Here is a 17,012-nt window from a genome sequence, read left to right as displayed (position 1 = left end):
GGGGCAAGTTAGTTCTTTCAGAGGGCACAGAGGCTGGGGACATATGCGTTGTGTTTTCAGTATGCTTGCTTTTGAGGGGTGCCAAATGGGCAGGAAGAAATTTTTGGGGGTGGTGCTCCAGCCCCCTTCCATACCTCTGCTGGTTCTGACTTTGAATGTAGTTTAATTGCCACTTTAAAATTTTCAGCCGTTAATTAGTAAATTTAATGGCATTATACTTTGCTAACTTGGCGTAATGAAGTCGTAACGTAAGTGCGTGACATCTGCCAAAGTATATCACCGGAAAACCACCGCAAGTTAATGATGCGCAAACGTGCCGATTGGTTTCAGGGGCTGAATACCACCGAAACGACTCAGTGGCGGGCCACTTCGGCGTCGGTGTTCCCGTATATCACCTCACCGTCGGGCCCCTGTCATTCATGCCGGCGATGGCCGTTCAGGTACTACAACATGGACAACGACTCGAGAAGCTGTACGAGCTGCACCAGCAGCAGCACGATCACCAGCAGTGTGAGCAGCAGCGAGACCACGTCCGTCCTGTACGTGAGAGTTGCGTAAATTCTTTAGATGCGAGGCAGGTTTTGCTCGCTGCTGTGTCCGTACCTTAGCGACCGTCCACCCCCACACTGCGCATCTGCCAACTTTGCCCCCTCACCTCACCTCGCGTGAGCGCGAGGAGGTGGGGGGAGGTGTCCGAGCGCTGCCACCGCTTCGTTTCTCCTCTCCCGTTCATCTTTCTGTCACAGCTGTGCGCTTGTATGTAATGCTGCGCGTGCTCGCTCCACTGCATTCTCATAGCAGCACTGGGTGTTCACTTTGTGGTACACACACGGTAATACACACAAATGGGAGGGGGGTAGCATAAGCGGTACACAACATATACACAACTCCCACTACCCTTTTCCCGTGCCGAACTGTTGAGGTGTCATCGTAATGATAGACAGTTACGGGCGGCACCTTTCTCTTCCTTTTCATTTACATAACCACATAGTAGTCGGAAACATACAAATAAAAACAAGTGCGAACACAAGGGAACACCATTGCTGCTTCGCATGGCTCTCTTTAGTGGGAGATGGGGTATTTTTTATTTACGATATTCAATAGGCTCCATATAAAACAAAGTTGTGCTTATTTACAGACGTCTTGGAATCAACTTGATTTGCTTCTAAACGGAGCGTACTATCGAAGGCACACAGATGCAGATTCGATGGAACAATAAAAAGAAACGATTTTTCTCGCATTAGCAAGTTAGTCCTTAACAGTTTCAAAACCACCACGCTCGCCTCTAGGATACGCTATGGAAGCTAGAAAATGCGCAAGAAGAGAATGTGTGACGACGCCACCTTGAAATGTTTGCTATAATCGTCGTGACGTTATATATACTGACGGCGTCTATGAGGTACTATTTAGTTTTTATTACCATCACGCGTTGCTTGTTAACGGCAGGATGAAAAACACAAAAAAGTAAACCTACTGCATAAAAGGGCAATCAGATTATACTTCTGGGAGTAAACTGTAAGAAAAACACGAAAAAAAGTATTCAACAAGAAAAATTGCCTCTATCGGGAAACAATATTTTTGGAACATTAAATAGCTGCAAATAAGGAATAGATGCATAATTGGGGGTTTCGATTTGGGGAGTGAGCGTCATGCTCATGGAGTGAGCGGTCACAGCAGACGCTGTCGGAACGAATCAAACAATAACGCATTTATTTATTTAACTACTTTTTGAACGACGATATCGTAAGCCGAATTACTGTAACATCAATTGTGATCACCACGCTAAGACATCCTTACACAATATTTAACAAGCCTCCACAAAATGACAAACAAGGTGGCGTCGCTAACGCCTGACTCACCACAAGGACCCAGGGCAGACGGCCCGCGGTGCCGTGCACCGGGGTCATACTGCGAGAGACAACCGTTCGCGCCAAACGCCGTCAGCCGAAGAGACCAACTTATTTCTCGCGCGCGGCCACCAGGGCTTGCCACCAAGGCTTGCCGCCAGGCGTTGCCGCCGGCGCTAACGTTTTCTTATCATGATGATGGTGGTGGTAATCAACGCTCGCGAACACAACGCCACCTACCGTTCAATAGTTGTGACGCAAAAATATGGTTTCTGTGCGAGACACGTACGCCACGCGCTGCAAACAACTTTACAGGCAGTGTGAGCACCCCTACACCCCCCCCCCTCCCCAACACCCTAACCTTAACTCAAACCATATCGAAAGAATCAGCTACACAAGCTCTAACAAAAAATGACAACCCATGTCCCTACATAATGTGCGTGCACGACGACACCGCCGCCGGTCGGCACTGCTGCACTGTCCGGCTCTACGACCTAACCTCAGTACCGGTCCCGCACCAGCGATGTTGCCGTCGGCGCAACGAACCGTCATTCGCGCCGACACGTCTGCCGTTTGCGACCATCACTCACGAGGGCGCCGAACTGGAGGCAGTTGCGCAGGTCCCAGGCATCTCCATCGCCCGACCTCGTGACCGCATTCCTGGCCATTGGCGCTGACTATGCGCAGAAGGCAACCAGCCATGGGCTACATCACTCCCGCCACGTACATTCTAAACACTCGAAAAAAGAATGCAGTAGGCCAAAGGGAAGGGAGCTTCAAGCTCCTCGCCCACGTGGTACGATGGTCAGTACTGGTAGCTAATACATCGGCGGCGGCCGAGATGCCATCAGAATAAAACAAAAGTAATTCTTGCTCACTCGTGCATCGCAAAACACAAAAAAAGTGAGGGAAGTTGAGTGCAACACCTTGACGCCACGATCCACCCAGTTGCGCCACGTGCGACAGGCGGCTGCGCAGAGCCTTAGGTTTATAGAGTCGCTTGACAACAACCGGCATCCACCCAGCACCTAACCTATAGGTGCAGAACAGGCAGCTGCAAGGAGACATACACTCTGTAAGGTGGCCCTGTCGCTCGCCGCACACAGCAGCTTACCGAGCGATCGGCGTCCCGGATAGCGTCACGACGCCCCGGCATCTAGCCGCAAGACAAGACAGCAACGACGCCCGACTCCCTGAGTCCAAAAAGATAGAAGATGCTATTCACAGAAAATCGGACCACACGAGGCTTCCGTACTAAGTCGCTTCGGGCTTGGCCTACAAACCACTTGCTTTAAGCTTTGCTGATGATAATGTTTGGTGCTTTGTGGCGCAGAGGTAATTTGATTACCAAAGAACACCAGTTTATGGGACACGAGATGTGGACAATGATTGTGATTAGTTGCTGTATAAGCGCCTTAAAATTCCTCGCGCAAAGGCGGCTAAAGAGATAGAAATAATAAAATCATGACCTTGCCGTGAGAATTATGTGTTATTAATGAATGACGAAAGTTTGTGATAATAAAAACCATGGTGGACATGTACAGAATTAGCACAAGTGCCACAATCGTTCACACCCTTGCGTCCAAAGGCCGTGAGGCAAGTGCTCAAAGCTTTACTCACCCCAAGATGCAGACCACATGGCTCTCGTCCCAATTGAACAACGTTCTTGAAAACCAACGTGAACAAAAAAAAAACCAACTTGCGAGCGGAAAAGAACTCAACGTACCGAAAAGTTCAAGCGTGCCACAAAAAACGATCTCCTCGCTCTCAAGACAGAACACCACCGATGCTAGCAATGCGTGTCTCTCTAAGCACCCTAGTCCTACTCTTCCCCGGCTCAAACAATAGTCCTTCCGAACCGCGAAAACTGACGTCTGATGTTCCGAGAGCTCCTTGTTGGGCAGTCAGTGCGGGGTATCGAAAGGGTGAGTGGCTCGCTCTTGAAGTGATCGGACACGGCAGATGCGGTCGGAACAAACCAACCCAAACACAACCCCCCCCCCCCCCTCAACACCCAGATTCATCTCCTCCAGTTTAATAAAAGTTCACTTATAAACGAGAACCCTTATCTTCTCTATGATTCTGCTTTGTTCAGCGAACTGGGAGCGCGGCGGTAAACACAGACGAAAAGCAAAGAGGAGGCACACTGCACATAGCAATGATGAATTACCAATTAGCCCACCTTTCCATCCTATTGCAATGATTCTGCTTTGTTTTGACGCACACTTCTTATTCCCTTCATTTCAGCCATGATTCTCAACTATATAGGTTCCGAAATGGGTGACGTACATGACCATCTGATGATAGTCATGTAAAGAGCCGTTACTGGCGACGAGCATGCGAAACGAAATTGTTTAGCCTTTTTTGATACCTCCTATCGGTCTTTCTATGGACCACTTCTTGCAGCTCAAACAAAACATGGCTAACTCCAATGTCTTTATTAATGCTCTATCGTGCTCGGACTGCTCGGGTTGTAGGCCCTGTCGTGCAGTGCGAGGGAGTAGCCAAGGTGCCCTATCTCCGAAGTCGACTGGAGTCAAAGCCGAGTGCACACGTCGTGACGTTGCCACGGCGACGGACACGTTGCCTCCCTATGGCCGCTGGGGTGATTGGATCGGGGGCGAGAAAGTCCTCATGATCGGCGCCGCCCTGCTGTCCATATTGCTCATCGCGTCGGCCGCCGCCACCACTGCCAGCATTGCGGACCGGCGATCGACCGCGGTGGGTGGGGCCGGTCACCGCTTACATGATGGCGCAGTGGCAGGCAAGTGACGTTTGAAGCATGTACTAATACTGCAGCTGTATAATAAAAAATAGATTAGTTTGCGCAGAAGCTTTTCGTGTACAGCTTGACGACGCTTCGCTTGTAATCTCGAGTCTTTTTTGCAAAGTGCTTGCAGCGTATGTGAGCAAACGAACACTGCTGCTGCCAATAGGGTGTTTCAGTCAGGTTTGGGGGAATTTTCAACAGGGCAATAATTTGCTCAAACTTCGTCACTCTCGTAAAATGGCCTTGTGTGTCTTTAAAAATCAACCTGTATAAGAATACTTTGCTTTATAAACAAAATTCGCATTGTTTTTGGTGAGTTTAGAAAAGTGTGTGTACTTGAACATTAAAATAAAATAAATAAATAAATAAATAAATAAATCAAGTCCCGTCTACACCCAAATCAAACCAGTGAAAATTGAATAAACCATCCTCCGTGCCTCTTGTGGCTGAAGTACCGCAGTGATGGGAGAATTTTTAAGCAATTTGCTGTGAATTACAAAGTACAAGAGTGTTCCACCTTCTCCCTCATGGCCGCGACTACCGCTAACACCCTGAATTTCAAGTTCACAGATATACCCCATAAAGTATACGGGAGGATGATCACTGCCGTAGCTCAATCGGTAAAGCATTGAACGCGCTAATTGAAGGTCGCAAGTTCGGTCACTGCCAGTGGCGGATTGTCTTTTAGTCTACTGTAATTTCTCCCAAATTATATCATAACTGCTGTGCACTGAAAACAATACAAATAACGTTCCATATACCTCCTTGGCTTTGTTGCCTATTGGGTTGCTTGAAGTTCACGTAAAAGGGAAAAAAAAACAAGCCCTTAAAATTCACTTCTTTTGTTCAGAAACAGGCAATGTGAATTTGGAAGTATGAAGACTAATAACATCTGCTGCCGTGCACAAGATTAGATAATTCTTGTTGCTTTCATATCAGTATTCACTACTCCACTCAGGCCAGAGCTGCAGAATTCAGACAAAACAGCGCTGCAGGGCCCCTTTAACCACTCGCCTATCTATAAGAACGCCGTGGTGGATGCCTTCTACATTATCATGTAGCAAGGTTATAGGAAAGAGAAATAATGTTAAGTAAAGAGGGAAGGAAGAGAGTAAAATATAGGTAATAAAGAGCCTTGTTACAACATAGCAAAGCCTGTAAACAAAACAAAATCTAGCCAGAACCTAGCTGCGTCATAGTCGCAATCAGCGTTAACCTAAATGTGTGAGAATCAACCAGCTTTGCTGTGCCAAGCTTTGTGGGACTTACTACAAGCTTCCAGCATTTTTTTATAGGATGACAAAAGAAAGCTCAACGCACTCCCCATGTTTATGACGTCATTAGAATAGGTCTAGGGATCTAAAATTTCAGCTGCCCTCACCGCGAGCACGAGAACAATATCCTGCAGAAAGTTATCCGATGTTTGCAATGTCGAAACCAGTGCCTTTAGAACAAGTACTGCCCTCGCCTTGAATGCAGTAGGAAAAATTTGATGAATATTGGTTTCGCGGATCAGCCACCTGCGTCGACATTACGCGTCCTCTTAGCCAACACTTGAAGGGGCCCTGCCGCACTTCATGAGCATGGTGAAAAAACGCTGCTAATCGGTAGTAGAGGCTACCGACAACACGCGAGCCAAATATTTTAGCAGAGCACGCGGCTTGGAATTCACAATAAATGATCAAAACCAGCTAAAAATTGCTTTCTCTTCTATCGACAATTCACGTTGTATGCCCAAAAGTCACACGTCACAGACCCATCAGCTATTGACGGATTTGTAAATGGCGCGCTCACTCGTTACAAAGATCGCCGCGAGAGGCCGCTAATTGTCTCAGCGTGCGCGCGCGATCACACTGAGAAAGCCGCGCATTCGAAGAAAAAAAAGAAAAAATATTGCTCATGGTCGCGAAGCGCGCGTAAGGTTGTTCTGGGGCCGTGCCATCCATCCCTGCTTAGCTTCCAACGCTTTCGTCGGGACGAGAGAAAAGAGAATGCAATTGCAGCATGCGACAAACCTTTGTAACTACACTCGCACTGGACGCATTCTTAAAATTTTTGCGGCGTTGAATTCGTGATGCAATAAGCTCTTACAGTGAATTCATTCCATGGTTACTTGACAAAGTGTTTCAGGGCTCCTTTAAAAGGACACTAAAGACAAATAACAATTTACGTCAGAGTGAGAGCTGAATGTTTCACAACATATACAACAATATAATCAACAGTGGTGCCCTACTTACCAAGAAATCAAGGTAAATGTACAAGAACACATGTGCCCCAGTAGGACATTCTCAAAATGATACCAATGACGTCAGATGAACCACCTACAATTAATCACTAGTAATTGATCTAGCTCTACTGAATAACCTTCCGTACATCAAGAGATGCAATAGAATGCTGTTTGCTCGTTTTTGTTTGATATACGTAAAAAAAGAACCGCTGGACGTTAGGATCTAAAATGGTGCGAGTGGTTCAAAAATTCAATTTTCGCGTGGTTACGCTGGGCGTGTAATGCCATCTAGGGGGGGGGGCACTTTAGCGAAAACACGTCTGCAATGACGGAGCCATTGGCAGGAAATTGATCTATGGTCATTATTGTTGCTGTGGCTCTCGCTCCTTTCGTTCTGTCGGTGACCGCGCAGTAAAGCCGGCCAACGTTGCGCACGGCAACAGTGACGTCAGTCGGACCGCTTCTTGAGGCGGGTAATTGGAAGTGCGCCAACCCGATGCGGGCGACTAAAACGGGATTTTATTTCAAAATAAGCCCTCATTTGGCACAAAAGTAACACTACGAGGTTTCTGGACCGCTATTTCAACAATCAACGCGAACTTTATAGTTGCCTTTAGTGTCCCTTTAACTCGGTAATTCCAGGAGTGGCACCCACTGACCCGCTGTTACCCGGCTTGATTACGTTCACTGAGTTTCCGGGGCAAGGCGATTCCGGCACGGTATACAGTCAGGCATCAGCAAAGACCTCCTGGAAGTCCTCAACGGACGAAGAAGCTGAGGAGACTGACTCGACCACTGAGGAGCCAGCCACAGGATATGGGAATGCCAGTGGTGACTTGGTCGCTGTCGAGGATCCCTTGGCGATGCCGTTCCGAAGAGCCGTAAGTGACATTTTTACGAACCGGAATCGAAAGCGCAGTACTGTATATTAAGAACACTTATTTATTAGAACAGCTTGCCATATATAACGCACCCATTCTGGGTCGGGTAATCTACTTGCTCTGCCTGTCAGTCGACATGGTCATTCTATCTATCTATCTATCTATCTATCTATCTATCTATCTATCTATCTATCTATCTATCTATCTATCTATCTATCTATCTATCTATCTATCTATCTATCTATCTATCTATCTGTCTGTCTCTGTCTGTCTGTCTGTCTGTCTGTCTGTCTGTCTGTCTGTCTGTCTGTCTGTCTATCTATCTATCTATCTATCTATCTATCTATCTATCTATCTATCTATCTATCTATCTATCTATCTATCTATCTGTCTGTCTGTCTGTCTGTCTGTCTGTCTGTCTGTCTGTCTGTCTGTCTGTCTGTCTGTCTGTCTGTCTGTCTGTCCGTCCGTCCGTCCGTCTGTTTTTGAACACGTGCGAATTTACGGAAGGGTATAGTGGGTGGTACGTTGCTTATCGCAGGCGAAACCCGAATGTGGCGCAGTGTTCTATACGTACTGCCGCAAGCCGCGGCGTGAGTTCCTCTATCGGGCGTCGCTGAACGCCTGCCTGGCCGCAGCCGACGACCGCCCTGCGCAGCTCTGCAACCGCGGCACCAACCGGTTCTCATCGTGGCGCGATTGCGAAAGGAAATGTGTCTTGACGGAACCACCACACGAACGCTGCGAAGACAAGACGCTGCTTGTCGGATGCAAGAGGTATGCACTGCGCACTCGTCGCTAACCCGGGGAAAGCCTTTGTAAGCCTTTGGAAAGTCGGGGAGGGCGTCCGTTTGGATGTCCTTCACGTCTTTCTCGATCTTCAGTCCAGGTCGAGGTGCACACCATAACCACTACCTGTAGCGGGCAGGATCGCGTGGCTACCTCATGAAACATGACATGGTCTGCTCCTGTTTTATTGAGGAAGCACGTGTAGATAGTTCTGACACTAGCTTCACGACGGGAAAAGGAGATACAATACGTAGGAGCAGTACAAGCTCTGTGCACGTTCCCCGCATTGTATATGGCCGCTAGTAGAGAAAGGTGTGCTGACGTAAGCTGAATTTCGAAGGCTGCATGATTATGCTATGCGGCATATATTTGGTGCTAGAGACACGTATTGCCAACAAAAGTTTGCTGTAGGCATGCTTAACCGGAATCTTCCTGCAGTTATTTTTGCGGTACACCTGGAACGCCATGCTGGGGTGGGGCTTAACGCGCACTGCGAAGTGAGAATCATGATGTATAATAAATGTTCCTGTCCATTGAATAACGGGGTAATTAGGTGACTACTTTGTTAATGATTACTCTGGCGGCTTCAATACCACAAATGTTTGTCGTTGAGAATGGTCGATCCATGGTGCATAGAAGTGAAGTCTTGCTAGCGCTTTCCTGAATGGTTGATCTATCAGCCTGTACAAGAAAAAGATACTCTAAATGAGGTTTCTGTCCCTCCGTTGCCCTAACAACGTCATTGAACTGCTTATATGCCGACACCACCACTATTCCCAAAAGCGTCATCCAGTTCGTACGCAGAAGTGACGTGTCTTGCGCACGAATTATTGGACTATGTTCCATCACACGCATTGCCCCTAGAGCATCTATATTCAGCGTCTTTCCGTAGACGCCATTGTTGCATTAGGAATTCATATGTAATAACGTGAACGCTTTACATAACTAGCATGGCGAAAAGGCGCACACGTAAAGCAACCACCAAGTATATACTTGTAAAGCGCGCAACCTAGCTCAGTGGAACTGATCAGAAATGGCAGCAACTTCTGCAAAAGCTAGCGGGAGGGAGAGAACCTTTTGCCATATTCGGAAGTATTTACTCGAATGAGCGCCCCTTGCTAACAAAATTTCTGTGAGCATCTTCCTTCATATCACCTTTGCGTTCTCTCTGGCAAAATATTTTCTATTCAAAACCAAGCCTGACATGCAGCATTAACCCTAGGAGCAACCTGTCCAAAAGAAATGGTTTCTTCTTCCCATCCCATCAAATATACGAATAGTAACCACCTGAAAGTGTTTTCTTCTTGGCTCTGCGTCGCTAGTAGTTGGACGATTCCTTTATTCGTAATTCCAACTCCACAATGCAGGATTCGGCAGAACTGATTGTAGATAGTCATGCTTATTGCAGGCAGGACGTCCGCTCTAGCTGGTGGTGGTTCGATGGCCGGGTGTGCCTGGCCTGGAACTTCCCAGCCGGTGGATGTCCTGCCAACGGTACAGCTGTGTTCGCAACGGCCAATCAGTGCACGGCGCGCTGCACAAACCGAAGATATCCGCCCTGCACCACCCCACGCACCGTGCCCTGTTCCAGTGAACAGCTCAAGTTTCCCTTCTTTGCGGCAGAGGCACCCTCATCGGCTGCTGTGCGGGGCCGGAGGCACTGCTTTAGGCTTACGCCGCGCGTGCTCGAGTCGCACCGGTGCCTGACCAGCGCCAACCGGTTCATGACCAATACTGCCTGCGAACAGGCCTGCAAGAAGCCGCGCTCAACCCGACCGTAGTCGCAGGCCCTGCGTTGTGGCCATTATTTTATATGTAACAATACAAAAGCAGTTTTATAATTTGATCGTTTCCTTCGTGTGAAATGTTTCGCATGTCGGGCTTGTGTCTGGGACGAACGTACAAATATGCGACGGGCTGCCACGGGCAGCCTCGGCGGCATCATAGTGCTTAAGATTTCAAGACACAGGAGCCATGCATGTGGAACAATCTTTCTCTCTTTCTTCCTTTCTTTTCTTCTTTCTTCCTTTCTTTCTTTCTGTCTTTCTTCCTTCCTTCCTTTCTTTCTTTCTTTTTTCTTTCTTTCTTTCTTTCTCTCTTTGAAGAGGTTTCGCAAAAGCTGGATGGCAGAATAGGTAGTCTTTTAAATTATGGTTCATTGATTCATTAATTTGTGGGGTTTAACGTCCCAAAACCACTATATGATTATGAGAGACGCTGTAGTGGAGGGCTCCGGAAATTTTGACCACCTAGGGTTCTTTAACGTGCACTCAAATCTGAGCACACAGGCCTACAACATTTCCGCCTCTATCGGAATTGGAGCCGCCGCCGCCGGAATTTGATCCCGCGACGTGCGGGTCAGGAGCCGAGTACCTTAGCCACTATAGACCACCGCGGCGGGGCGAAATTGGGGTTCATAAAAGAGTGAAAATTTCAGAATACTTATACATGTCAGCAAGTTTTTTTTAGCGGAGGGAATGCAGCTTTTTCATGTCATGCGAGTGCAGCTGGTAAATGGAGTCAGTGTTTTCTTATTGACATCCAGGACTGCTTAAAGAGTGTAGGACGTAGCAAGAGTTTGGTTGCAAGACATCAGACATCAGGATCAGTTCCGAGTTCCCTTGTGTTATTGCTTCTTATTAACAACATTGTAAATGACGTCAGATCTTCATTGCGGATGACTGTGTGATTTAAAGAGTTAAACATAGAGTGATAATACTTTACTGCAGGCTTGTTTCGACTTTATATGATCAAGGTGTGATACATCGAAAATGTACTTAAATCTTCAAAAATGTTCACGTCACCTTTTCGAAGAAACGTACGCATATATCAGTCTTGCACATATACGCTAAACAATAAGAGCTTAAAAAAGTTAAAGAATATAAATATCTATGTATTTTATAACGTCTGATTTAAGGTGAAATAGACACATTCGGCTCATTAAGAATAAAGCAGTAAGTGCACTGGGTTTTCTTTGCCGTAACTTGAGTCAGTTGCCACAGATATCGAAAGAGCAACTGTAATTCACGTACGTTCGCAGCATAGTTGATTACGGTTGTGTTTGTTGGGATCCGCATACATCGCATATCGCAGAACAGTTTGAAAGCGTGCAAAATAAGGCGGTGTGGTTTGTACTCAAGAGTTACAGAACATCAAGCATGACGGAAAGCAAACGTAAGTTATCATGACTGGCTTTGCAAGATAGGCGGAAAAACCTTAGACTGAAATTTTTTTCATGCTGCATACCATTATAAAACCGGCATAAGCAATAAAAGTATATTAAGTTAGCCACTTACGTCTCGTCGAGATGCGACCATGCCCTGAAAGTTCGCGAATTCCCTTCCTTTGGGGGGTGACGTGTTCGGGTATTATTTTATTCCACGAGCCATTAGAGACTGAAATGTCCTATCCCCTGACGTAAACATTTTGGACAACGATGTATTTTACCTCACCAGGTAAGTGTGTTTTTGTATATTTGTGCCCCGCCGGGGTGGTCCAGTGGCTAAGGTACTCGGCTGCTGACCCGCAGGTCGCGGGTTCGAATCCCGGCTGCGGCGGCTGCATTTCCGATGGAGGCGGAAATGTTGTAGGCCCGTGTGCTCAGATTCGGGTACACGTTAAAGAACCCCAGGTGGTCGAAATTTCCGGAGCCCTCCACTACGGCGTCTCTCATAATCATATTGTGATTTTGTGACGTTAAACCCCACATATCAATCAATTTTGTATATTTGTGTATGTAATCCTGCTGTAATACCCTTTGGGGCGATGCAGGTATGCAATAAATAAATAAATAAATAAATAACACTAAAAATTACACCATCTCGCACTAACGATAATTATGTGTAGATGCGAAGCAGTAGGCGCTAACGGTTACACTGGCGGCGACGCTGACGCTGGCGATCATCGTGACATTGCGCAGGAGAGAAACCTAGGGACGCGCAAGGCACGCAATGATGGACCAGTGTTTCCTGCTGGAACATGCCGGTCGCTGATAATGGGCAATCAGAGACAGAAAAGCAGCTTTCAGTTCGCTTTTAGTTAACACGCACGCTGCGCTTTTTTGTTTTTAGTTCAACAACGCATTGAAGAAATCTCGCACCGGCACAACCTTGGAGGTGCCGGTGCGATGAAGTGCTTATATATATAAGGTGGTCAGTGAATGATTGTGCAGCGCGAGTATTCGGCTTTTAATGCGAAGCATTTCCTTGCGTACTGCAAGCACTTTCGGCGTATCCATCTATCCATCCATCCATCCATCCATCCATCCATCCATCCATCCATCCATCCATCCATCCATCCATCCATCCGTCCGTCCGTCCGTCCGTCCGTCCGTCCGTCCGTCCGTCCATCCATCCATCCATCCATCCATCCATTCATCCATCCATCCATCCATCCATCCATCCATCCATCCATCCATCCATCCATCCATCCATCCATCCATCCATCCATCCGTCCGTCCGTCCGTCCGTCCGTCCGTACGTCCATCCATCCATCCATCCATCCATCCATCCATCCATCCATCCATCCATCCATCCATCCATCCATCCATCCATCCATCCATCCCATCCAATCCCATCCCATTCCATCCCATCCCATCGCAGAATTAGTACGGGAATGAATACAAGTCACTAGACATGACATGAATATTGTCAGAATCCCGTCGCGTGCGTTATCAAACACTTTCCATCAGACAGTGGCACATACCCCGGGGGCAAGTATGTGCCCCTGGTATATTGGTATGCGCCACAAGTGATTGACACGTAGTACCTACCCGGAAAGGGCGAGAACACACATGGTTATTTCAACGCATGATCGGTAATATAAAGCTGACGTCAGCAGCGTTGACCCAACGACTGGAAAGAATAAATGTCAAGATACCAGCAGAAATCAATCCCCAGCATTCTGCGTGGCAATGAAGTATTCTACCACGCAGCCATGCCAGGTCTCGGATCTGCTTTTTGAATAGGCCCTAATGTTAGCGAAACATCAATGCAGTGCTCGCTATCCATTTTTATAAACATTACATACGTGTTCCTAGGATACAACCGCTATGTGGGTTTAACGTCAATTGTAGTTAGGTGTCACCCGCTGAAGTTGATTTATGTAGCGGTCTCCAGGGCTACCATCCTTGCTATCACCACCGCTTCACATCAGCTTACCGCTTCTGGTGTTGCTAGTATTCAGATAGCTCTTAGCATCGTTACGCAACTGTAAAAACCTGGGCATACAAAACATATGCAGCTTTTTAACGTATGTCTGTGTAACACTTGTGCATATCTTTAGCGCCACTTACGTGTGTTTCACTCAATAAAAAATTACAACATAGTCACCGTACATACGCATTATTCACATAACATCAATTTCCAAGGCATGTAGGATCTGCCGAATTTTCGTTTTTTTTATTGACAAAGTTCACAATAATGAACTCAGCCACCATATCAAGATGACTGGGCATTGAGCAACGGCTTAAATTTTCGCCGCGTGGCTGGATCGTTTGTCAGACAGTCAAACGGTCAAACGGACTGATAGAGAGACAGACCAAACTTTCTTTGTGGAAGTACTCAAAAAAAGACTACCGTGTTTAATAACGGAAATGGGTGTTTTTCTTAAATAGTCAAGGTCTTCAGCAAGTGCACCTCAAAGTGCACCCGAAAGCGATACTTTAGGCTAAATAGTGTTTATATGAGCTTAGATTTCGTAAGTAAGCAATCATGGGCGCTTTTAGGCATTCACGCACAAACAATAAAACAGGCATTTGCAGAAACTTAAAAAAAAGGCTATTTGGCTATCTTTCCTTCCTTCAGTCCCAGTTCAGCGTGTTCAACGCCCATTCCTCGCTCAGTGAACGATTTCGCCTTCCGGCGAAGGGGAAACACCTCCCAACCGAACGACTTGCAGCGCTCCCCGGAGTATCCGACTCGTCTCGGCCTACCTCGGATTCTCTGCCTCTGGACTGAAGACAGGTGACTCTCCGTTTTCCAACCTTGTATAGAAATGACTTTGTCGTCGGACAACTGGTCTATGTACAATGCTGTACATAGGCGTCACTGCCCGACTTGCTGGTTCGGGCTCGACACCACGTGAAGAATGCCTTACATGAGAAGTAGCAGCCGTTGCTTCCTTGTGGTGCCGTGTCCAAAGGAACTAAGGATTGTTTTATAGCAACTCTTATGTGTGGGTACGTATGTGGTGCTATGCTTGAACGTTCATTAGTGTTTGCCGGTGATGTTCAATCAGAATTTTATCCTGTGAATAATTAGTCGAAGGCCGACGCATTCGCTCTTGCCTTAAGTGAAATACGTGATTTCAAGTAAAGCTACGAAGTTTTACAATTAAACAAACTATCGCCGAGATATAACTTAAACAGCTGAAGTGAAAAGCAGAAATGCGTGAAAAAAATTCACAGCATATCCGCGGAGTGAATGATGAGTGGGGCGAAACGTCCGTCTGTGTCTGTACGTCCATCCGTCGGTCCGCCTCTATGACACTAGAGCACGCATCGAACGGACGGACGAATGCTTCGCCCCACTCATCATCATTCACTTCGTGAATAAAAGCTCTGAATTTCTTATTATAACAGCGCTATCCTCTTTAATCGTCAGCTATAGCGAAACCACTAACGCCATCTAGTGATAATATTTCCTAGGACATATACACACAACGTCATCTATTGAGCAATTAACAAACTTGAGATGGCTGCATTCATATTACACACCAACGGAGGAGGAAATGACGCACATCCAAATGAGCTTTGTCCCTGAAAGCCAACGCTGTTGGTAATGCTAATGGGGCTGGTGTGGATGCTGACGCCTGTCGTTTCATCTCCTACCAAATGAAAGTGGTAGAAAATGAAATTAAAAGTGTGAATACTATATAAAGTGAATTCTTTCGATGAAAGCGATGCTGTTCTGGGACCAAATGTTATGGTTCTGTTCACGTTTTACGCAATGTCACGAACCAGCTGTCGAAAAATACAAATAGGGGCAAAGAGGCAGAAAATAGATTGCGTCGGTAAAATCTTATCTTTTTTTCCCAGATCAGGACAACTGTAACATATATCGGATCGTGTTGATAGAAGAGGATGTCGCGTGTTAATAGTGGTGGAAAAGACAGTCTCATCATTTCATCTTGATATTGACCCTTCAATGGAGATAACTCGGACTGCATGCGTTACAGCATACAACTTACGCTAAAATACCTATAGGATCATGGTATCACCCACAGGATCCGCAATCCTCTATTTCCGTGAATCTACGTGATAAAATAGAGCGAACTACACAACTTAATTCAGCTGATGTGACATACCTTTTTAGCAATTTCAATTATTCGCTCATTGATTGGTCTGCAATGTCTACTACATGTGGTGTCTGATGAAATTTTCACGAAGTAACTTTCGGCTATACAACGCATCACAACTTGTTCATCAATGTACCAATGGTGGTTCATCGCTCTTATCATATTACTAAGTCTTCAATGAAGAAAGTCGGAACTGTGTGTGTGTGTGTTTGAAAGAGGCTCAGGATTTGTTTGTCTTCTACTAAGTAAATGAGACGAGCAGAAAAAATTTCATTTATTATTTTGCCAGATAAGAAGTTAGCGCAATGGGTATGATATTGTCCATGGTGTATCTTGCGCAGTTGTTTTTAAGAACAGGAATATTTTAGCCGTTTTCCAACTAAAAAGAATCTATGAGCATTTTGTAGAATGGTTAACTATAGTCAATTAATTATTGCCACGTTCTTTCCTCAAGTTTGCTTATCACCCCGCTACGCTGTACGCGATTCTCAGCGCCAACCACGCCTGCAGTATTCGAGAAGCTTCAGGGCTGCCGTGGATCATTTTGTTGAGATTACGCCCACGTCGTGAGCATTTCAGATCATGCTGGAATCAACGTCGCCGCTAGCGAGAACGCTAGAATATTCGATGGCGAGTGTTTAAATGCCGACACGCTTCGCCGCTTGTCAGTTGATTGACGGCCGATGCTCTGCTAGCCACTATCAGTGCCAGTGTCTTGATGTAAGCTGACTTTCACTTTACGTGGTCACAAGTTCAGCCCAATTAAACAGTTTATTATTCTACCTGAAGTCTGCACCCTTCGTTCACGTCGCGACCCCGTGACATCTGGTAAAGGTGCCTTCAGTTCATGTACCGAACGCCCCCCTCCAGTCGAGAGCCAAGCCCCAACCGTGAAGCACACATCCCCGCCAACCTCGACCTGCGAGCAAGCCGCCGACAACAGGGGCTACCTGCGTAGTACAGGGCTCTACTCAATAATACTCGCAAGCCGAAGGCCACTGCCACTACTGACCACTATGACATCCCTGTACCAACGGCCACCATGGTCGTAATGCAGCAGCCAAAGGAGCCACAGATCTTCCACGGATCCTCATTTCAAGAACCAGAGACCTGGCTAGAAACGTATGACCGAGTGGCCGCCTTGAACCAGTGGGACTCCGAAGAAAAGTTGCGCCTCGTCTACTTATATCTGGAAGACGCTG

The 17,012-nt window shown here is 46.6% G+C and overlaps 1 protein-coding gene across 1 annotated transcript; it reads left to right on the top strand.

Moving 5' to 3' along the window:
- The first annotated feature begins 246 nt into the window (after positions 1–246).
- On the top strand, positions 247–10,295 carry LOC142817496 (uncharacterized). Its single transcript, XM_075894512.1, has 5 exons — positions 247–539; positions 4,325–4,611; positions 7,487–7,725; positions 8,267–8,502; positions 9,923–10,295. The coding sequence occupies exons 1-5, from the start codon at positions 301–303 to the stop codon at positions 10,293–10,295; spliced, it is 1,374 nt and encodes a 457-aa protein (XP_075750627.1). The 5' UTR covers positions 247–300.
- The last annotated feature ends 6,717 nt before the right edge of the window (positions 10,296–17,012 follow it).

Source organism: Rhipicephalus microplus, chromosome 5 (genome assembly GCF_043290135.1).
Source record: "Rhipicephalus microplus isolate Deutch F79 chromosome 5, USDA_Rmic, whole genome shotgun sequence".
Lineage (NCBI taxonomy): Eukaryota > Metazoa > Arthropoda > Arachnida > Ixodida > Ixodidae > Rhipicephalus > Rhipicephalus microplus.
The sequence above is the reverse complement of the archived record's forward strand: the minus strand, read 5'-3'. Positions and strand labels throughout refer to the sequence as shown.

What these genes read in the sequence shown, in the direction of transcription:
- LOC142817496 (XM_075894512.1), top strand. Translation starts at nt 301, where the DNA reads ATGATGCGCAAACGTGCCGATTGGTTTCAGGGGCTGAATACCACCGAA. An exon ending in AGCGAGACCACGTCCGTCCT is followed by an intron (nt 540 to 4,324) that starts GTACGTGAGAGT and finishes CTCGGGTTGTAG; the next exon opens with GCCCTGTCGTGCAGTGCGAG. An exon ending in ACATGATGGCGCAGTGGCAG is followed by an intron (nt 4,612 to 7,486) that starts GCAAGTGACGTT and finishes CGGTAATTCCAG; the next exon opens with GAGTGGCACCCACTGACCCG.